Here is a 24,548-nt window from a genome sequence, read left to right on the forward strand (position 1 = left end):
CCTATGTTTAGTTTCCAGAGCAAAGCTCCAGCAACTCCACCATCTCTATCATCATATGGTATGATTGATGTCTTTTGAGGTTATGATGGATAACATGGAGAGATTCAACCTTCCTTACATTGAGGATACAGCTCTAAAACAGTAACTCTCTAGGAGGCATCCAGATCAGATAGTGTATAATCATGCTGCCTCTATCCCGCCAGATGGTGAATGGAGGGAGTCCGAGTAGTGTGTATGTGGGTGGGGAGATTGTTGAGGAAAGTTATGCCAAGGAGCTAGGTATATTCTTACCATGCGTATGCCATATCCAAAAACTTCATACAGCATGTCCTTCCCACCTTTTATTTCTACTGAATACATCATGAATTAACAAAAAAAAAAAAAAAACTTCTGTGAAAAGGTCTAAACCTCACAAACACTTTAATATCGTTCATTTCACAAGTATACGTGTTCTCGTTTTCAATCTCAACGATGTCCAATTCCACTTACAGTCTGCCAAACTCCACTAACTTTTCTGTGAGAATTCCAATTTATCATCTTCTTTGGTCTAAAGTCTTTCTGCCCCATTCTGCCAACTTCATCTGTTTGTCTCTATCGTTCTCTTAACTCCACTAATCACTTGGAACTCTTGGCTTCCTCAAGTCCAACTTTCCTAACATTGAGGTAATTTTCCTTTAATGTTCACAACTCCAGCTGGCTTTTGTTTTTTAGTCACACAGACCCAGCTGGTCAAGATGCCGAGGCTTTTGCATTTACCAATGACCTCGCACAAATTGTCCATTTATCTAAGAGAATACCAGACAATCCTAACCCCAGAAACAAGCTTGATCTTTTTCTCACATACAACCTTTTTAAGTACTCAGTTGAGGTGAGTGGTCCTCTAGGCACCTCAGATCACAACTTGGTGATGGTCTCTTCTCCGGTGGAGCCTTTATCTCATGGCCATTCTCAACCTAATGTCGTTCGGCATTACAAGAATGGAAAATGGGATGATCCATTAGATTTCTTTCCCTTGGTTCGATTACTGGTTCTTGTTTTCTTTTTTTTTGTTAGTTGTTGGCGCATTGGCTTCTGTGGCCATAATGCACCTCCCAAAGTTTGTGCATTTTACTGTGATCCAAGCCCGAGGCGGGATTTGAACCTGCGACCTTTGGGTTGCCAGGCAGACACTTTACCCACCTGGCTAGCCCGGTCAGTGATTACTGCTTCTAATCTTCTGATGTGAACATTTGCTTGGATTGTGTCAGTGAAATTATTCTTTAGGAATGGAATCCTTTATTCCGCACTCCATCTCAAAATCTCATCCTTTATCTAAACTTTTGTTTTCAAATAAATGTACTAAGACTGTTCAAGAGAAAAATGTTGCATATTGTAATTGGCTTGTTTCCAAATCTCCAGGTTCATTTTCTGCCTACACAAAAGCTTGCAACAATTGTAAAGCAGTTATAAATCAGTCCAAACCAGATTTCTATTGGGCTAAGAGTAGAAAACTTGCTTCTTGTCCAAATGGTAGCTAAGCATTCTGGTCTCTTCCTAAAGCTATTGGCTGCAACTTTTGCCCATCTCTGTTCCCACCCCTATCAAAACCAGATGGTCCTATTGCCACTTCAACTGAAGATGGATGCTAACTGGCCTGCTAGCATCCAACTTTTCTTCTAACTCTTGTATTGATGATCTTGATAAATCACCTGCTACCATTTCCAGTACACTCCATTCAATGCCTCCTGTGGTCTCCTGTCGAAAGGATGTTGGAAAGGTTTTGGATAATCTCAATGCTAAGAAAGCATTGTCTTGATGGTATTTCTCCACTTGTTCTCAAAACCTGTGCTCACTCCTGTTTTGTGTTGCTTTTTTTTCACTTTCTTATTCCACAAGTGTTTTCCCTTAGCTTGTATACAGCAAGTTTCTGAAAAGGATAACAAATCCTTTCCATCCAATTATTGTCCCAACTGCACTTACTTTTACTCTTTCTAAAGTAACCACCAACTCTTAAACTATCTAGAAACCTTCCATTTGATCAATGACTGCCAGTATGGACTCAGTCAGTGTAATCCACTGGTGATATTCTGGCTTATGTTACCCATCTATGGACAAATTCGATGGAAAAGTTTGGTGAAAAAGGGTTAGGCACTATGCTATGCAAAAAGCAACTAAAAACTAAGAGGCATCAGTATACTGTCTATAACAACAAGTGTTTGGTCAGTTTCTATTTTCTGGAGAAAAATCCAGTTTCTGCAAAATAAAAACCATGCAAGCCTAAAAAAACTTCCCCTCATCATTGATTGCATTCAAACTCAACCCTTTTTTATGTGTTGGAGGAGTGATTAAAAGCAGTGTTACTTGAGATGTTGGCTGTGTAGAATTAAATCCATCATTTATGTCTATCAGTAAGTTGGTGTCACAGAAGAGATTAAACATAGATTAACACTTGTTAATCTATGTTTAACATATATACAGGCTCACACAAGGAGTGCACGACCAGCTACAGAATTGAATTTTACAAATGAGCAATAGCACTACATGAGAAGTGTCACTCTTTTCTGCATGGATTCATAAGATAAATGTGATATTCAATACAAGTGCCAGATTGCTATCTTATATTTCTAGATTGTAAATTTCAACTATCATCCTAAGTTGCACCTTCATTTTATAAAACAAAAAAAAACGTTAGTCAAAAATGTAAATATCTGTAGAAATAGTAACATGTACACACAGAACTTTGAATACGAGTATATAGTATTGAACGTGTCAACGTGGGAGAAAATGTTTACCAAACTGGTAACCCACTGCAGTGATTAGTATTCCATGACCTTCAAGTATATCACAAACACAAGAAAAACTCCAGAGATCAATGGCAATCACTCTTGAGAATGCTGCTACTAGTATTACTGGAAACTATTACATGCAACTAAAAATAAAGATACATAAAAAAAAAAAAATAATAATAATAAATAAATAAAAATAAAATAAATCTCTGGATATTAGAACTGTTCAATTTGAACACATTTCTATATCTTTCATCTCGTAACTTGGCTGGCAAAATAGTATTGAAATTAAGAGAAACTCCTAAGGCAGCTTCATGGTTAATATTTTCTGCAAAAAGGTACTTTTAATTTATGCACACACACAAAAAAAATATTTCTGTACAATCAAGGTAATTTCACAAATGTAACCAAATGTATATTTTTAAAGCTCTACCTGCCCACACACTGATCTCTCACTCCCTAAAGTAATGTCAAATTGGTCAACATTCACACAAGCACTTTATAACTAGCTAACATAGCTATAATTAGCACCAGTACAAGAAGAGAGCAGTACCATCGGTTTTTTGAACAAGTAGCAAATATTCAACATCAAATAATATCCCAAAATATGGATACTCTTTACAAGGTATGTGCAATCATAAATAATAAACATAGTGCTTGTTTTAATGCTCATGTACACGCATGACTATTATGGCAACAAGAACTCTGGTTGGTTGGTTGGTTGGTTGGTGTCGTGTCCATTTGAAGTCAAATTGAACCATGTGCTGATATCACTGCTTTAGCTAAGTCCACGATCTTTTCGTTGTAGAGTTCTCCCTGAAAAGGGGATTCGTCCATGCTTTGCAAAGTCGCCTGAATTGCAGGACAGCTGAAGATGTGTTCCGGAGTAAGCTGTTCGTTCGGACAGTTTCTGCAAAGTTTATAAGTTCTGGTACCATCCGCACTAATTTTCATACCTGCCATGTGTCGAGTTCTCAGTCTGGCAATGGTCTTAGTGATGTTCCTATTTGCATTAATCTCGCAGACTTGGTGATCAGTTTCTATATGTTTCTGTCTGAGTCTGTATCTGGCGATGGCATTAGCATCGTCTAGAGTTATGGTTTTTGAGGTGTTGTGATTTAAGTTTCTTGCTTCTTTTGCCAGTTTATCGGCCGCCTCATTTCCTTCTATACCCACATGCACGGGCATCCACTGTAGTGTGCAGCTCTTTCCCGATTGATGAACTGTCTCCAAGTGTCGGTGAATGTCCTGTGTGAGTCCTGTTCATCCATGTTTTATTGCCAGCAAGGCCGCTCTTGAGTCGCAGAAGATTACAAGCCCTCTGGCTCTGTCTATGTCTCTTAGTGAAATATAACTATTTAGGGCCTCAAGGATTGCCCTTAGCTCACATGTAAAGTTAGAGGCGATGCTGCCTGCACCTATGCTTTGTTGCATTTTTGTAGTATTTGTCAGGGTGATGTGTATGCCTGCTCCGCCCTTGAGGATAGTCTCGTCAGAGGATCCATCGGTATACATCTGTACTAGGTCACGTCTCGAATAAGTCTCAATTGTTTTGATTCCTATAGCTTTGACAATGGTCTCGATTTCTTTTTTTGTACAGTGTTCCACGAGATCCAAATTTATTGTGGTTTGGGGGATGCAAGATGGTAGGGTAGGCTCTTGAAGTATGTCATATTTTGTGAGTTCAAGATCAAGACTTTCTCTGATTTCCTTATCGTATTTCATGGTAGATGACCTTTTGAGTCTTGACCTGCAGTTCCAATTTATAAAGGTCCTACGGGAGATATGATCAATGTCTCTGCTGTTAGCCTTATTAGTGAATTTAATTGTGTGATATCTTCTTCTTTGTTCGAGTGTCTGAAGGCCGCATTCCCGCTCTGCTTTGGTGTTGTTTGAACAAGAACTCTGAAATCTTTGTTATTACATGTGAGAAATTGAAAAAGATTTCACATCTTTTTGTGAATTCCTTAAGAACTGATAATTAATTTAACTTCTCCAAAGCAAAAGTATTTTTTATTTTATCTTTTTCTGAAGTACATTTATTATCATACTCTCTCAAATTGAGTATGTATGTGTAGACACGAAGATTCACAGCATCTGTCTTGGGAAATTGAGAACTTAAAATTTAAAATAATAAAAAAAAATTTTAAAAAATGGTGATCACTGTTTTTTTATTTTTATTATTATTATTTATTTTTTCCTGCAGCGTAAACAAGATGGATTACATGTGCACCTGCAAAACGAGTTAGTTATATGAATTCTCTGATTTCATATGCAGTTCTTAGGGAAAAGAATAGAATGATAAAATATAAAAAAGGTACCGTATAACAATACCGAATTTTGTAAGACATTAGCAGATTTTCACTACAATGATATTTGCCTATAGGGTTTTGGCAGCCCTTTCAAATTTTTCTTCAGGTTCTGTGTTCAATTTGGACACTGGAGACAAACTGTCTCTTGCTTTGTGAAATAGTTCTTGTGTCATAAAACTCGCCCTGTCCATTCTTTGATGTTATCAAGCCACTTTTTTCTTTGTCTTCCTTTTGCTCTTTAGCCTTTAATCTTCCCTTGCAGGATTAGTCTCTGTGGATCATACTGTGGGCCTCTTATAATATGCCTGAGGTAGGCAGTCTTTCTCTTTGCAAATGTAGTTAGTAGTGTCCTTGTGGTATTTGCCCTCTTAAGGATCCACTCATTGGTGACCCGATCTGTCCACGTAATTTTCAGCATTCTTCTGAGCGTTCACATCTCTAAGGCTTCCAGATTCCTGCTTTCCGCATGACTCAGGTCTCACATCCATATAGGAGAGTGCTCCATGTGAAGCATTTGGCCATTCAATATCTTTTCTGGAAATCCAGTTTCATGTCACAGAGGAAGTTCTTAAGATTCTTAAATACCTCTTTAGCCAAACCAATTCTGCTTTTAATTCCTGTGCCTTGGTCATTATTATCTGTAAAGATCTTCCCTAGATATTTAAAGCTACTCACTTGTTCGATGGAGGAGTTGCCACAATGTATTTTGATTCCAGGCAAAGTACTTTTGCTTATGACCATAGTTTTGGTCTTTTTGACATTAATTGTTAAGCCTATCCGCTCACTGGTTGTTACCACTTTGTTGAGGGGTGTTTGTAGCTTTTCCTCTGATGTTGCAATGAGAGCAGTATCATCTGCGTATCGCAGGTTACTGATAACTAAACCATTACCAATAACTCCTTCTTTAGAATCTTGTATAAGATCTATAATGGCTTCAGCATAGAGATTGTACAGCATAGGAGACAACACACATCCTTGCCTCACTCCTTTCTGGATTTGTACCCAGTCTGTGTTTTCTCCCTCTACAGTGAGTGCTGCTTCTTGCTCAAGGTATAGGTAACCATAGTATCCTTAGTTACTTGAGATTGATGTTTAGATTGTTGGAAGAGGATATCATGTTTCAAACAATCGAATGTTTTGTTAAAGTCAACGAAGCAGACAAATAGGTTCTTCTGGTGTTCAATTGCTCTTTCTGCTGTATATTCAGAGCAAATGTTCTCTTGTGCCCACCTTTTTAAAACACATCTGGTCTTTTCCAATTTGTTCTTGAATTTTTCCTTCAATTCTCTGTAGAATCATCTTCAAAAGGACTTTCATGGAGTGGCTTATAAAGCTTACTGAGTGATGGTCTGCACATTTTTCTGCTCTTGCCTTTTTTTGGTATGGGAATAAAGATGGTTCTCAGAAAGTCAAGGGATAGTTTCCCCTCCATTGAGGATATTATTGAAAATATTGAGGAGCTGTATTTTCCTCTTGTTCTGAGGTATTTGAGCATTTTGGGTGGGACATTATCAATGCTAGTTGCTTTGTTATTGTTCATTGACTTAATCGCTTGCTCCAGTTCTTTCGTCAGAAAGTCTTTATGTTTGCCTTCTGTTTGGGTGTTGTCATTTCCTAGTAGTCTGTCATCCTCACAGTATAGTTCCCTCAGATATTCCTGCCATCTATCCTTTTTCTGTTGCTTGTCTACAATTTACTTGTTTTTATCCAAAATGTGACCTCTTGCATGGTCTTTCCTGATGTTGCATAGTTCCTTCATTTCTTTGTGGATTAGATGTTCCTTATGCCCATCTCACAGATATTCAATCCCCTTACATCTCTCCTCCACCCATGCCTGTTTCGTCTTCCTTATTTCCATTTTAATCAAACTGTCATACATCTTATTTTTTTTCTACATCTTTGTTCTTAAAGCTTTTCCTGTGCTCCATTAGATCTAGTGTCACACCTGTCATCCATTGCTATTTGGCTTTCCTTTGGGCCTCTCCAATAATTCCATTTGCAGCATCTGTCATTATCTTCTTGAACAAGGTCCACTCAAGTTCTGGATCTCTACCAAGTAGATCGAAATTACAATCCTCTATTTACTCTTCGGTTGTACTTGTGAAATGTCTCCCATATACAGGCTGGCTAAGTTTTTCTTTGTCTCAGCCTTTCTTTAGTCCCTCACTCTTGATTTTCTTTAATTTTATAACCAGCTTCCCTATTAGTGGGCAGTGGTCTGGGCCGATATCAACTCCAGGATAGGTTTTGACGCTTTTAATTATGTTTCAGAATCTTCAGTTGGTAATGATGCAGTCAATCTGATTTTGATTAATCTTTGATTGGGCATCATTGGGGGCCTTCCCATGTGTTCGTAATGACCACTTCATGCTCTTGACAGAAGTCAACCAGTGCATTGCCCCTTTCATTTCTTGTTCCCAGTCCGAAAAGGCCAACAGTGTTGCCAACCCTGCTATTCCCACTTTGGCATTGAAATCACTCATAACTACATAGATTCCTTTTCTTTTGGCCCATTTAGGATGTCCTTGAGGTCTTCTAGGAAATCTTGGTGTTCTTCATCAGTGTATGATGACATTGGTGCATAAACCTGTATTATGTTAAGTGGTATTGTAAGAGTATTAAATTGGTCTAATACTACCCTGCCCAAAAAAAAGCCCAGTATCCATTTAGGAATCTGATATTTTCATTCCTGATAAGAATTCCCACTCCTCTGTGGCGTATATCTGCCAGAGTATATGAGTTTGTGGCCTTTCACTGTACTCTTTTTGCCTTGTCCTGACCATCGCATCTCCACTAAACTCAGCATATCGATGTCCATGTCATCAAGTTCTTTTGTGACATTTTATAATTTTCCTGCTTGACTGAACTTCTGACTTTCCATGTTGAAATTTTAAGTGGTTGATCTTTGTTTTTGAATTCAGTTCTGCAAGCATCTGGCTTATCACTTGAGAAAATAAACCGGGGGATTCTTCGCACCCTCTGGCCATTTAAGGCCTGCCCAGGACTGAGGGTCATTTTTGTTGTTTGGCTGGTCAATGTGGTAGTTTCCCCTTGCTTTCCATATCACAGTGCTGTATCCACAGGCTTACCTAAGTCTTCAGGTTTTCAGTCTTGAGCCTAGTTAATGTTAACCACCTCAGGTTGGTAATGGTGAGTGCTACTGCCCTCCACCATGGTTTGTATGGGAGTTTTCCTTCTCAGGTATCCTTCTTGGTCTGGCTCATATCCACAAGGACCTGTCCAGCTTGGGTGTCCCTTCTGATAGCTAGGCTATCGCTGGCATAGCTCCCGGGGTTTTCAGAGCATGCAAGCTCCCTCATCAAGACAAGGCAAAGATACCATCGAGGGAGCTTCTCAAATTATAAGCTTTTCCAAGCTGTCAGACTCAATTCAGAATTTGAATTTCATTGTAGATGTATTTCAAATAATCCACACAAAACCCTATATCGCCGGCCATGGAAAAGTAGTGACTTTGATGAAATACACTACATTTAGAATAATTCAATAATCAAATTAACAAGGATATACTGTGCTATGGAAATACCAGTGATTAAATAAATGTAAAGATAGGCCTGAGTGCCATGTACACCAAACATACAACGTGTCAAGTTTACATCTCTCCTGAGATTACAAGGTTATTCATTTAATTAATCAAATCCTCTCTCTCTCTGTGTGTGTGTGTGTGTGTGTGTGTGTGTGTGTGTGTGTGTGTGTGTGTGTGTGTGTGTGTGTGTGGGGTATATATTTAGCTTGATGGTATATCAAGCTAAATTATGAAACAATCAGTATCAATTTTTTCAATTCATATTTGTTTGGAGGCTTAGCAAAATTTGCTCAACCATTTAACCAGACAACAGGTGTGTCATCTGCAAGTATTAATTAATATTGTAAAAATCGTACTGAAAAACAGTCCTAACTTACAAAAAATCTAATTTCTGTACTATTTCAACTGCTAAATATAATCTGGAATTATACCAATATGGAACTTTAAACAGCTCTTGAATGAAATTGAAAAAAAATTCATATCTAGAACTAAAGATTTAACACCAAACAGTTCTTAACAAAATTTAACTATGAACATACTAATTTAACAGATATATTCTTACCATCATATTCTGGAAAATAATCTACTAAGTGTGAATACATTATTTTTTCCTCAAGCAAGTCTTTCTTGTTTAGGAATAAAATGACTGATGAATTTTGAAACCATGGATATGTAATAATGGTTTTAAAAAGTGCTTTACTTTCTTCCATACGATTCTAAAAGTAAAAAAGCAATAACATAAATAAGCAAGCTTACAGATTATAAATAAAAATATTAAAACCCTATATCAGTAAGAAGAATGACAATTGTTTATATGAAACATAAAATAAGGCGAGCTACAAGCAACATAAGATTCATGTAGGATAATGAAAGTAAACTTTTTATATGGTATAATATTAAACTTTTTATATGGTATAATGGCTTAAAAAAAAGACAAAGAAAGTCTTATGGATTATTTTAAATAACATTTGAATTTTTTCATATGGCTAAGGATTGTAAAAAGGAACAGTTCAGTTCCATTATCCTACACAAAACTATTTTTAATTCTATTAAAAAATATACTCCGTCTGTATCCGCAATCCTGATCTAAGCGTTCGGTTTTTCAGAAATTAAGGTTTACTTACAGTGAAAAGAAATTGACAATTAAACTCTGAAGAATTCTATAAAAGAAATTACTTTCTGATATCAAAAAGCAATAACTTACAAATTCTGTAACAATGTTGTGAATTAAAAAAAAATAAATAACATAATAATAATAAATGAAAATCTGAAAGTAATAAAGGCTTGTTTATTCTTGCTTACATAAGTGAATGCATAACACTGGCTTATGATACAAATAAAATGTCATATCCTCTAGTAACAATAAAATAATAAAAAAGCTAATTTCTTAAATGAAACAAAGTAACTTTAAAAGCAAATACTTTCTCACAGAAAATTCTCAGAAGTTACATGAATATGCATATAAAAGCCAAAGCACTTCCATTACATGCTGGATAAACAATCCTTGCCATATTAATGTTATGGATAAACCTTAAGTTCAGAGGTTGAAACGACAATAAAAAGATCAAAAACGTACCTCCCAACTGCAATGTGTTTAATGGATGATTAATTAAAGTGTGAATACTAAAAACTGGTTAAAATTAAATTGCATACAGGAAAGCGCACCTTTCTCAATGCTCATCATATGAGTTTCATTATGCAAAATCATTTTTGAACCAAGAGACCAAATGGGGAACTTTTCAAGTCATTGTCAATCGGTTCATGATGGTAAGGAAGGAAGGAGAGTTTTATGTGTTCTAGTTCTCGTGGTGCAATTTGATCATGCATGTTGGAAATCTCAGATTTTTTAAATTCCACATTGCTGAAAATGGTGTGGGGAGGTTGGCATTAAGCACTAAAAACTGGGTTTTGTTTGAACCATTCTAACAAAAGTCCTACAAAAGTGGCTAGTTTATAACTGGAAGCTAATTTGATTAGTGTTATTGCTGAATCAATTTCCAGTTGATGAGAAGCAGATTGGATGTGTTGTCCGAGTTCAGTTGTAGAGCATTAGCATAGGCACATGATGCAAGAAAGCAAGCTTATATTGCATCAGCCAAACAAGGGAAAAAAAAAAAAAAAAACCCACCTTATTTCACCCATCACTTGCTCCAAATGTTTGTCAAGTTCTACCTTGAATCTATTTAAGCTATCAACTTCTACGACAGATGGAAGTTTGTTCCACCAATCAACCACCCGCTAGCTATAGGTAAACTTCTGCACATCTATCCTACAACCGTCTTTCCTCAATTTGAATTTATGCCATCTCAGGCAATTACTCTCTGAGCAAGAGGAAGAATGCCATCCGCATTGAGAATGCTCAAACCATTCCATGCTTTATACACCTCAATCAGATCACCTCGCAGGTGCCCAGTCTCAAGACACCGTAATTTGCAAAACTTAAGCCTTTCTTCGTAAGAGCAACCCTTTGTTCCATTCACCAATCTTGTTGCCCTTCTCTGTACTCGTTCCAACAGCTCTACATTCATCTTAAAATGAGGCCTCCAGAGCTGTAATACAGTATTCAAGGTGTGGCATAACCATTGCCTTATACAAGAGGATAACCACCTCCTTAAGGGGATAACCACAACTGTTATTCCTCAATTTGAATTTATGCCCTCTCCGATGATTATTCTGAGCAAGAGGAAGAATCAAATCAGCATTGAGCATGCTCAAACCATTCGAAACTTTATACACCTCAATCAGATCACCTCGCAGGTGCCTAGTCTCCAGACACTGTAATCTGAAAAACTTAAGCTTTCCTTCGTAAGAGCAACCCTTCGTTCTATTCACTAATCTTGTTGCCCTTCTCTGTACTCTTTCCAACAGCTCTACTTCCTTCTTAAAATGAGGCCTCCACACCTGTATACAGTACTCAAGGTGTAACCTGACCATTTCCTTATAAAAGGGAAAAATCACCTCCTTATCCTTGCTATAAAAATTCCTATATATCATTGACAAGACCATGAGCTACTCTTGCAGACCATCTGCACTGCTCAGAAAACTTTATATCTGACTGCACAATTACCCCAGGTCCTTTTCATTCTCTACCACTGTCAGTGTGGTACCACAGAGTTGATACGTTACTCTGGGATTACTGCTTCCCATATGTAGTACTTTACGTTTGTCAATGTTAAACTACATTTGCCACCTCTCAGCCCATCTGCTCAACTTTTCTAGATCCTGTTGCGGCAGTGTATTGTCATTAACAACCCTGCCAACCTTCATATCATCTGCAAACTTGGACATTAAGCCTGATATACCATCATCGATATCATTTATAAATACAGAAAACAACAATGGACCCAACACTGAACCCTGAGGGATTCCACTAATAACATTAGTCCACAAAGAGCGGTGTCCATTGATTACCGCTCTGTCTTCTCCAACTCAATCATTCCTTTATCCATAGCAGCAATTTGCCTTCAACGCCACACTACTCAAATTTGTGAAGCAGTCTTCCATGTGCAACAGTATCAAAGGCTTTTCTAAGATCCAAATATATGATATCAAAGTTGTTCTTTGCATCCAGTTCCTTTGTGACTACATTATAGTATCCAATCAAATTAGTCCGACAAGACTTCCCTTTAACAAACCCATGCTGTGTCCGAGCTATAACTGAAGTCTTGTCTAGATGATCCTGCAATGCTTCTTTAACCTGTGCCTCCATTGATTTCCCTGGAACAGAAGGTAAACTAACAGGTCTGTAATTACTTGTCTCCCTTTGATCCTCCTTTGTGGATTGGGGTCACATTTGCACATCTCTAGTCCATGGGTACCTCCCATAATTATGGCTAAGGTTTGCTTACTTCCTTTGCCAAACATTGTGTATGCAAGCACATTGTGTTTATTAGATATGTTTGAGGTGCCATATTTAAATGTAGTGCTGACAATGTAACATACATTCCATCCTTGTTGGTAATGAATTAAGTATACTATGTTATTGATGCTTGCAATATTATACTTGAAAGTGTCTTTTTAATTATAAATGTGATTTTATAATAAGATGAAATTACTTAAGTGAGGCCAGTGCCGGAAAAATGGCTTTGAGTTGACTGGCTAATTGACTATGATATGGGAGGGTTATTTTTCTGTTTGCTTATAAGTCATTCTCGTAATGACAGTACTTTATTGCATTGCAGGTTTGTGTAAATAAAATTGATTTTAACACTGTGTGGGTGATATGAATAAAATTTTTGGGGGTGTGTGTGTGTGTGTGTGTGTCTTTTCCATAAATTCTTCATAAAGTCTTTCCCGAAAAGTTCTTAATTGCTACTATTGCCTTATTGAACTTAAAAATCTTTTAAGTTCAAGGAGTTTTATGCTATTGTCTTGTTAAAGTATATATTTTAACTTTTGATGAACATTAAGTTTTGAAAAGAGAATATCTATGGTTTGCTCATTGGAAACTGGATATCATCTTCATAATGAAGAAATAGTAAATTGTAGAGGAAATACGTAAAGCGTGTGGTCTTTTCTTGAAGCTAATTAGATATCTGAAAGTGAGGCTCAGTTATCCAGACCCACTCGAAGACCATATATCTGTTTGTAAATATCCAAGTTAAACCTAAAATGCCTGGCTTGAATAAAAAAAAAAAAAAAGGATGTGTGATATTGTTTTAGAGTGTGATATGTTGTTTTAAATTAATATTATGCACAACAAGCCATTCTTTTAATTTAGCTAATGTATAATCTACATCTAAGTTAGTGCATAGTGATACAACGTTGAATGATGCTAGAATGTGTCTGATATTTCGATATTATTAATTAACGAGTGGACATGGGCTGTATTCTGTTCTGTGAGAGGTTGTTGTTATTTGGTTTTTAGGAGCATTAGCAACTAAGGCCATATTGCTCCAGGGATATGTGGTAGTCATTCTCTGACCTTTCCACATCCTCCGTATTTGGTGGTTACGGGCTCGAACCCCGGTCTAATCAAGAAGCTGTTGTTGTTATTTGGTTTTTAGGAGCATTAGCAACTAAGGCCACATTGCTCCGGGATATGCGGTGGTCATTCCCCGACCTTTCCACATCCTCCATATTTGGTGGTGACGGGCTCGAACCCCGGTTTAATCAAGAAGCATGTGCTACACACTGCTGCTCCTTTCCACCTGGCTACGGAGGCACCTAACTAAGGAGCATGTGCTACGCACTGCTCACTTGGCTACGGAGGCGCCTTGTGAGAGGTGATAATTTTTACAATGTAAGAGGAAAGGTTAACTAATGCAGAACACATTGGTATGAAACGACAAGGTCAAAGTGGTTTATCCAGTTTATGTAGTTTCACAGTACAGAAGATATGTGGCATAATATTGTTCCTATAGATTCTAAGGTGTGAAAGATCAATTTCTTTTTTGCTACATAAAGATGTGATAAACTTGTCTATTTTGTTTTTTATTTGATTTATGGTGAAATATTATCAATCACATGTGTCTTGGTCTTGTAATATTTGTTTCATTTTCTTGCTATATTCTGCCCTATCTAGAATTATTATAGTATCACTTTTATTAGCTTTTTGTATTACAATGTCTGTTTGTTGTTATAGTTTCTTCACACTATTTAGTTGTTATAAATAAATGTTAGGTGCTGTAATTATCTTCTAATTTATAATTGTTTATGGCATGCATTAATTTACCTTATTTATTTTTAATTAATGGGAGGTAAGTTCCGGTATTTTAGGTTTCCGATTCTCGTACTGCCAATCCTTGCTAATAAACCGATAAGGAACTGAAATATTTTACTATATGACCATCTCAGAAAATCCTTGAGTACTAAAAGGATAAGCATGATTAGCAAATTTTCTTACCAACAAGTTCAACAGCACCAACCACCTTGCCACTGAATTAAATGTAAATACAGCAATACCTCACTTAGCATGGCTTCAAACAGCACGTGTTTCACTATAACACAGTTTTTAATTAAATTTAAGTTGAAAATTTTCTGTACATATTAAAACTCATTCAGTAGTCTAGGTACAGGTACATATATGCTGTGGTGCCAACTCTATTGTCTCATATGTGCTGCACATATGTCAGTAGTCCCCTCACGCAGTCAGTGGCAACAGTGTTTAGTATTCTTAATTCCATCCTGACGAGACGAGGTGGTAGCTTTTTAAACTTTTCATTTCACAATTTATTTTTTACCCCTTTAAATACAATCGAAAACATATCTGCATCTTGGTTAGAAATCATTGCAAAAAACATGCATTATGTTTGGCAGCATGTTTTGCCCCATTTGGCAAATGATTTCATTGGTTTTGAATTGCAATTTCAAACAACTGCCGAAGACATTGTGAAGATGGGAAAAGATTTGGGATTTGAACCTTTGGACACTGCCAATACATTTCTGCACCGACTCACAATGCAAATAACTTAGATGATACAACTCTCCTTGAAATTGACAAGAAAATTGCATATGAAGAAGAGAAAAACAATTCTGAAGTGGATAACACTGAAGTGGCACCAAAAGAATTGAAGAAAGTTTTTCATGGCTTGACATGGCCTGTGAGGCAATTATGAATGGAGTGATATTGCCATATCTCGATGCCACATCCAACACTTGGATGTAGCATCGAGATATGGCAAATTTTATAAGATGGGATTCAATGCAACAAAGACTTGTATGCCGAGAAAAAGAAGAGATGACTTCAAACTTTATTTATGAAATACCCAAATAAACAATAAAGCTTTTTTCTCATCTCTCATGATGTTACCTTTTCATTAATAAATTTTTTGCAATATTTTTTATTTCAAATCCTTGTAATTGGCTATCAAGTGCAAATTGTTTATAGACTGTTTCTCTGGTATGCATTCATTTAAAACCCATTATAATTATACCTCAATCACCACGGTTTCATATAACACGGAACAGTTTCGGTACCAATTATCAGTGCTATGTGGGATATTGCTGTATATACTTTTAACCAACATAACGTGTATTACACACTGGTTGACAAGGAACTGCATGTGATAAATTTCATCACAGGAAACTTAAAAAGGCTTTACAACAAAATGTTTGAATCAAAAATAACTCAAACTACAGGGCAATATCATTAATACTCATAAAAAAAGTAAACACTAAACCAAATAACAAAAACAGCAAATTCCTGCTAAAATTAAAGTTGACCTTGGCAAGGTGTGATTTTGCTCATATACTAAGCCACCTAATAAATAAAATAAAATATAAATAAGACAAAGCAAAGCAATGCACCTTCAGCAGTATGCAGATTACTGTAATGGTAAAGTTACAGCACTGGTCTCTTTCCATATGCATCAAATCACTATTACATGCAATAAGTTTTACATTTATTACCAGTTTTTTCATAAATGAATTACTATTTCTTTGTATTCATAACTTAAGTAACAAAACTACCTAAAGTTTTAGAGTAAGGATCATTTTATGGCAAGCATGTGAAATAACATTTGTTACAGTAAACAATAATACATTTTTCAACTGTGGTCCATTCATCATCCAAAATAATTTCAAAAGCAAACAACAATCTTTCCACATTGAGGAAAGTGACTGGCTAAATTTAAAAATGTGATCCCACTAAGCCTTTATGTGAACAGTTTATTTTCACTAGTAAAGAATTTTTTTTTTTTTTAAAATACAAAATGCAGAATTCTTTTTTAGAACATTACCAAATTTATTTCTCTTTTTCTTTTTCTCCTTTGTCTTCAGGGATGGTTGAAATTTCTAACTGAATTTTCTCAACCTCTTCAATTGCACTACTCAAAGAACATCCGTGTTTCATGTTCAGTAAGAATTGGGTAACTAAGTAATATGAGCAAGGGCATATGCCCTCCCTTAACCAAAAATTCGAAATTAAAGAAAAAGAATACAGGAGGCATTTCACTTCTTTGTTCTTTCAAGGTGTTTTCAGTGTACAAAGAGCTAACTGAAAGGCAGCTGTCTTTCAAAAATCCTCAGAAAAACCAATGATTTTGTTCAGTGGCGTAACTATGCCAATGCAGTTGCATTTGGGCCTGAGCTTGAAAGGGGCCTATTAAATTTGGAAAACAGATTCATTTCTCAAGACAATGAATTTCATTAATAAACGAGAATTTTTTTAAAAATTAAATGTAACATTCTTATCAGCACAGCAACTGGCCATCGAAGTATTGTTTTGACTGCGCCACTCTTATAGAAATAGTAGCAAATAAAAGATAGTCGTGAAATATTCAGCAAAACCAATTTATTTTACATTTTTTGTGTGGGTACACTGATTGTTGTTGGATTGCAATATGTTTTATTTTACAATATACAAATTTGTCACAACAGTCTAACTATGGCCAGTGTTGTCATTTTAGTGCCTTAGATTTGGCTTTTTTTTTTTTTTTTATCTGAAACGAAAAACTGCAAGGACTGCGAATTAGTTATCACTATGCTAACTAGAGACACATTTAAATTGTCAATGATCCTTTGATCCTCACGTATGTCGATAATGTTCTGTAAGTTATTGGTGCATTGGGAGGAACCCTTTGTGTAATTAGCGTTTATCCCGTGGTGTTCAGATAACTGATTAAACAATGACAAGGAAGAGTAAAATGTCTCCTTCAGTCACCCCAAAATTAGCAGGTCTTGATCACACAAGTTGTCTGTCCAACATGTCACTCCAAAGCATACAGTTTCATTAAATTTATGGTTTTGAGATCATTTGCCATTTTCACAACAATATGCTACCCTTGTCTATTGCTTTCTTTCTATACAACCAACAAGACTGGACTTTGTCGCTTTTAACACATTTTATATGTATCTGTTTTGTTTTTGCTTGTGGTGGGAAAATTTGTTGCAAGGTTACTTGAAGCAGAAACTGAGGAAATGAGTGGGAAACGAACAAAAAAAAAAAAAAAACAGCCAATCAGATATTTTAATTTTGCTTTATTGACAAAGAAAGACAGTTCTGCAGCTCTTACAAGTATCATGCACTATTCTGCGATTCTAAATTTTCAAGTGTAGTGATTTGCATGAAAAAAATTCATCTACTACCACTACAACCATTCTTTTCTAACCTGTGATAGAAAGGCTGAAAATGTAAATTTATTATTCCAGTTTTCAATACGTTTACATGATAGACCATACACAAATGAATGGTCCATGACGTCGGTGATTGTCACACATTATACAGTTTGCGATATTAATGTATGTTACCCATTGATATACTTTTATTTTTTACTATGCTTTGCGTTTTGTTACAATTTGACAGAACGATTTGTAATTTTATTACTCTGACGTCAGTAATTAAAAAATTTTTTTTATAAAATTTTTTGTTGGATCATTTACAGATCAGAAAAAAATATTATAATATGAATTTCCACCAATCACTCTTGACTACACGGTCAAAGTGAGTGATCCTTTAGGCACCTCAAATCACAACTTGGTGATTGTCTCTTCTCCAATGGAGCCTTTATCTCATGGCTATTCCCAACCTCATATTGTTTGGCATTACAAGAATGCAAAATGGGATGACCTGCGAGATTTCTTTTCTTCTTTTCCTTGGTCAGACTACTGTTTCAAAACTCCTGATGTCAACGTTTGCTCAGATCGTGTCAGTGAAATTATTCTTTTAGGAATGGAACCTTTATCCCATACTCCACTTTAAAATCTTGTCCTTTATCTAAACCTTGGTTTTCCAATAAATGTGCAGAATAAGTGCCAAGGCCGTTCAGGAGACGAATGTTGCATATCATAATTTTTCCAATTCTTCGGTTTCATTTTCTGCCTACACCAAAGCTCACAACAATTAAGCAGTAATTAATCAGTCCAAACTATTTTGAGTTAGAAAACTTGCTTCTTGCCCTAATGGTAGCCGAGCATTCTGGTCTCTTGCCAAAACTATTGGCCACAACTTTTGCCCATCTCTGCTCCCACCTCTGTCAAAACCAGATGGTTCTGTTGTCACTACAGCCAAGGATAAAGCTGACCTGCTAGCATCACTTTTTTTCTTCCAACTCATGTATTAATGATCCTGGTAAAACATCTCCTACCATTCCTAGCACGCTCCATTCAATGGCTCTTGTGGTCAGAAGGATTTTGACAAATCTCGATGCTAAGAAAGCTCCAGGTCCTGATGGCATTTCTCCACTTGTTCTCAAAACCTGTGCTCCTAAACTTACTCCTGTTCTTTGCCATCTTTTTTCACTTTCTTATTCCAAAGGTGTTTTTCCTTCTGCTTGGAAATTTGCTCATATCCAGTCAGTTCCTAAAAAGGGTGACAAATCCCCAAAACCTCTCAGACTTCTAGATTCCATTCAAAAGAGGGCAGTTAGGTTAATTAACGTCTCATCTGTAACAGAGACGTCTATGAGACAGTCTCTCCACTCTCTCTCATAGACATTCTGTTTCTACTGCATACCTTTTCTATAGATTCTTGCATGGGCACTGTTCTGAATTGGCTGCTATAATTCCCGCTCTCTCTCTCTCTCTCTCTCTCTCAAAGCAGTCCGAACATGTGCCGCAATCGGTCAACATCCTTTTACTGTCCAAGTTCAATCCCATAGAACCAACATTTCTTCTTCCTCATTTATTCATTCAACTTCTGTTTTCTTGAACAACTTTCCTTCATACATATTTCCTGAAAATTACAATCTACGGAAGTTCAAGTCTAATGTCAACAAGTATCCTCTTTCATCTTTTCAACCTCTGCACAGTACTAAGTACTATAGGTTCTAAAAAAAAAAGTAACCATACATAACAATGATCCTTGTGAATGAAAAAAAAATTAGTATGGAAAACATTTATTTAAAAAAGGTTGTTTGTGCACGAGTAATGCAATTCCATCATTTCTACTACCCAGGTAGTATGCATACACCTTTCGATTATATCTCATATTGTGAATACCTTCACAACAAGTTGCCGAGTTATTGCACTTCCTCGAATAAGTAACGCCTCAGCTATGGAGAAGACTAATGTTACTTATTCTCGGCAGATACCATCTGCCCAAACAGTGCCGTTTGAAGAATGGTAAGCGATAAGATACTCTGTTATCCACATACTGTCCCTATTAGACTTTGGAAAGCAAAAAAGGTGTAGGAAAGTGATAGTAGGAGAGGAAGAAGGGATGCCGTCAAAAGAGGAAAGGAACAGTTACTCCTCATGCTCATTGAACTCAAACATTCATAAATCCCCAAACAGGCAACGCTTCCTTATTAGGGAAGATTGTTGTTACCTATTCGTGGTAATGAGGGCCTCAAGACACACCCAGACGGCATCATTTCGGAGCTGATTGGCTCCTCTTCGGTGGGTGGGCAGGCACCCTTGTGTTGCAATAGTGACAACCCAGTTATGAAGTATAACTCCACAATATGAAAGATGCTTGATGGTGTGTATGGTTTAATCTGAAACTACATATTTCTTGACTAAATGTGTAAGAGTATGAAAAAGGTTGTTTATACATGGTTAATGCACTTCCATCATTTCTACTAACTAGGTATTATGCATGCATCATTTGATGATATCTTGCATTACCCATGCATAAACCTTTTTTTATACTTTTAGACATTTAGTCAAGAAATATTTAGATTAAACCATGCACACCATCAAGCATCTCTCATACTGTAGAGTTATACTTCATAATTGGGTTGTCACTATTGCAACAACAGGGTACCTGCCCACCCACCGATGAGTATGCCAACAAGCTTCAAAAGGGTGCAGTCTGGGTGGTGGTATCCGTCGAGAATAAGTGACAGTCTTCTCCACTGGTGAAGCATTACTTATTCAAAGTAGTATAATACCTTGGCAAGTCATTGTGAAGGTATTCACAATATGAGATGTAATAAAACGATGCATGCATACTACCTGGGTAGTAGAAATGATGGAAGTGCAGTACCCATGCATAAACAACCTCTTTCATACTCTTAGACATTTAGTCAAGAAATAATTTTAGATATTCATTTAACATGATATACTGTAAGGTAGTAAAGTAATTATAAGGAATTGTAGTTTTTTCTTGGCAATTCTTTAATTTTTATTTACTTTGTTTATTAATAGTTATATTTTGTAGTTTACAATAATATACCTACATAAATCTAAGCAGATGCCATTACAGAATTTTTAGTGTGAACCCCCTGGAACACTTTTGCGAACCCCAGGGATTCAAGAACCACTGAACTATAGTATGTGATTTTTCCCCCATTTTGAAAAAAATGAGCAAAAAATATAGTCAAAACTCATGATCAATGGCTCAAAGATGCTAAATATAAGAACCGGCTCGATGATGATTTAAAATGTTTTTGTAAATATTGTAAATGCAAGCTAACAGCCAAATTAAGTGATATTGAAAGGCATCATAATACAAATGAAGCACAAGGAAGCCAAAACACATTTTAGTTTTTAGCATTAGAGTATTGCCATTCAAGAAAATTGGCAATACAGAATGTGCAATAGCAGAAAGCTGCACAGCCCTATTAATAGGGGAATGGAGGTTTTGTGGGCCCGAAACTTACAATTTTTGGGGCCCTCTTTAAGAAAAAGAATGCAAAATTTCTTTGTATTTTTCTTAAAGTTGGTGGAAACTCAAACCATGGACACTGACAGCATGGTGCAAGTGCACCACCTTCGGATTTTGAAATAATACACGATTTTTAATAAATTCATTAATTTATTGAAATATTACAACAATACAAATTCATCCTTTCAAAATACAAGTACTTTCTTCCACCAATCATGAAACATTGGCTCGGATGTACACATAAATCAGCCAAACTTAATTAAAATATTACATGTATTCGAAAATTTGGTGAATAAAAAATTTATTCTCATATGCACCACCTTGCAAAATACCCTGCCAGTGCCCATGACTCCAATGCCACCCAACACAACAGCGTGACGGAGAAGTCAGAATGGAAAGAGACAGTGGTGTTAATCAATTGTGGCTAAAATATCTTACAAAAACATATGACCATGGGAACATATTCTTAAGTGTGTTTTTCTGATGAGGCTACTTTCCACACTTCAGGGAAGGAAAATCGACACAATGTCCGTTTTTGTGAGAGAGAGAGAGGGATAGCCCTAAAGTGAACGTTTGGTGTGGCCTAATGCACAACGAGGTAATTGGACCATTTTTTTTATTTTTGCTGAGCCCACCATTTCAGCAAACGTTTACTTGGATATGTTGGAGCAATATGTTGCACCTCAGTCAGAAGAGTTTCAGCCATGGGTAATTTTCCAACAAGATGGTACACCGCCACACTGGAGTTTAGTTGTTCATCAGTTCCTGGATGTTGCGTTTCCCGACCAATGAATTGGGAGGGATGGTCCAACACCATGGCGAGCCCGTTCACTGGACATTACCCTTCTTAAATTTTTTTTATGGGGTTATATTAAGGACAAAGTGTATTCAAATGCAGTTTGTGATACTGAAATTTTAAAGGCAAGGATAACAGATGTTTTTGCAACAGTTACTGAAGAGATGCTGGAGAAAACATGGAGAGAAATCGAGTATCAACTAGACGGTCACCAGGCAACAAATAGAACACATGTAGAAGTGTACTGAAGAGATAAATAAAAACTGAGTTGAAGTAAAATTTGCAAAAAGCTGTATGTTTGTACCCAGCATAGTTCTTGTGTAATAAATGTTTGAAATCAGGGAAAGACTTTATGCTCACCCTGTATTATATATTGAAAACAGTTTCCATATTTAATGCCAAAAAACTGATAAAATTAATGAAATACAGTGTTGCTAGTTATATTTGTGCTATATGCATTTGTACATATGCTAATAATAATATATATAATCTAATATTTGCCTACCCAATTATTTGGCCTTTAACATATTCCTACTTTCATTTTTTGAGATCCAGTGCTTATGTCATACCAGTGACTCAATAGGGGACTGGCTACTATATCTAAACATTGTACTATTTTAGAATCTATGTGCTTTTAATCTAAACGAGTATTTTGCATCTACATTCACACATGAGTTATTCAGGAAGGGGAAAGTCGTAGGTGAAGTAAACATTGGCAGTGAGCTAGATTATTTTCAAATAACTGAGAGGAAAGTGGAGGAGAAATTGCTGAGGATAAACATAAAAATGGCACCTGGGGTGGATGGGATCTATCCAGTTATATTAAAGGAGGCAGCAAAGGAAGTAAGCAAACCCCTAGCCATAATTATGAGAGCTTCTTTGGACTCAGGGGAGGTACCCATGGACTGGAGATGTGCAAATGTAACCCCAATTCACAAAGGAGGATCAAAGGCTGACACAAGTAATTATAGACCTGTTAGTTTAACTTCGGTTCCAGGAAAATTAATGGAGGCACTGGTTAAAGAAGCACTGCAGGATCATCTGGACAAGAATTCGGTTATAGCTCAGACACAGCATGGTTTTGTTAAGGGCAGGTCTTGTCTGACCAATTTGATTGGATACTATGATGTAGTCACAAAAGAACTGGATGCAGGGAATAACTTTTATATTATATATTTGGATCTTAGAAAGGCTTTTGATACTGTTGCGCATGGAAGACTGCTGCACAAATTGGAGAAGTGTGGCATTGGAGGCAAATTGCTGCTATGGATAAAGGGATGGTTGAGTGGCAGAAGACAGAGAGTGGTAATCAATGGACACTGCTCAACGTGGACTAATGTTATTAGTGGAGTTCCTCAGGGTTCAGTGTTGGGTCCATTGTTGTTTTTGTATTTATAAATGATATTGATGATGGTGTATCAGGCTTAATGTCCAAGTTTGCAGACGATACCAAGGTTGGCAGGGTTGTTAAGGACACTACTGATACTATGCTGCTGCAACAGGATCTGGAAAGGTTGAGCGGATGGGCTGAGAGGTGGCAAATGAAGTTTAACATTGACAAATGTAAAGTGCTACATATGGGAAACAGTAACCCCAGATCAACGTATCAACTCTGTGGTACTACGCTGACAGTGGTAGAGAATGAAAAGGACCTGGGGGTAATTGTGCAGGCAGATATGAAGTTCTCTGAGCAGTGCAGACGAGCTGCAAGAGTAGCTCATGGTGTCTTGTCAATGATATACAGGAATTTTTCTAGCAGGGATAAGGATGTGATTATTCCCTTGTATAAGGCATTGGTCAGGCCACACCTTGAGTACTGTATACAGGTCTTGGAGGCTTAATTTCAAGAAGGATGTAGAGCTGCTGGAACGAGTACAGAGAAGGGCAACAAGATTAGTGAATGGAACAAAGGGTTGCTCTTACGAAGAAAGGCTTAAGTTTTGCAAATTACAGAGCCTGGAGACTAGGCATCGGCGAGGTGATCTGATAGAGGTGTATAAGGCTTTGAATGGCTTGAGCATGCTCAATGCCGATGGGATTCTTCCTCTTGCTCAGAATAATCACCTGAGAGGGCATAAATTCAAATTGAGGAAGGACGGATGTCGGATAGATGTGCGGAAATTTGCCTTTAGCCAGCGGGCAGTTGGTTTGTGGAATAGACTCCCATCGCTTGTTGTTGAAGTTGATAGCCTATATAAATTTAAGGCTCAGCTGGACAGGTATTTCGAACGAACGGAGGGGTAAAATGGGAGTAGTGGTTGTTTTTTTTTTTTTTTTTTTTTTTTTTTTGGCTGATGCTGAATAAGCTTGCTTTCTTGCATCATATGCCTCTACTAATGCTAATGCTAATCAAAAACATAAGATACTGTACTATCATCTCTCCTTTCTGCACACATTATATGTTCATGTTCAAAATGTTATGTTCAAATTCTGCACCTTCAATATGAGACTTAACCAAAACTTCAAACTCATCACTATTCATCATCAGCCATTTTCAATCCACTGCAGGATGAAGGCCTCTCCAGCAACTTTTCAGTTCCATCTGTTTTGTGCAATGGTCATCCATTTACTACCCACAAATTAATGAATTTCATCTATCCATCTCCACCAGTCTTCCAGGTTTCATTTTTTGTTATTTGGTTTT

General features: G+C 36.7%; 1 protein-coding gene across 2 annotated transcripts in view; it reads right to left on the reverse strand.

Moving 5' to 3' along the window:
- Positions 1–24,548, reverse strand: part of LOC150080485 (guanine nucleotide-binding protein G(q) subunit alpha) — a 214,303-nt gene that overhangs the window by 40,789 nt on the left and 148,966 nt on the right. The window contains exons 6-7 of one of the 2 annotated variants that reach the window (XM_090381700.1): positions 9,184–9,337; positions 7,021–7,056 (exon numbers count right to left, since the gene is read on the reverse strand). In XM_090381700.1, the coding sequence (XP_090237826.1) occupies positions 7,021–7,056; positions 9,184–9,337 (190 nt within the window). The remainder of the gene's footprint in view (positions 1–7,020; positions 7,057–9,183; positions 9,338–24,548) is intronic. The other variant, XM_090381701.1, reaches the window with a different exon arrangement.

This window comes from Mastigoproctus giganteus, chromosome 9 (assembly GCF_048544385.1).
Source record: "Mastigoproctus giganteus isolate SK-2022 chromosome 9, ASM4854438v1, whole genome shotgun sequence".
In the NCBI taxonomy this organism is placed as follows: Eukaryota; Metazoa; Arthropoda; class Arachnida; order Uropygi; family Thelyphonidae; genus Mastigoproctus; species Mastigoproctus giganteus.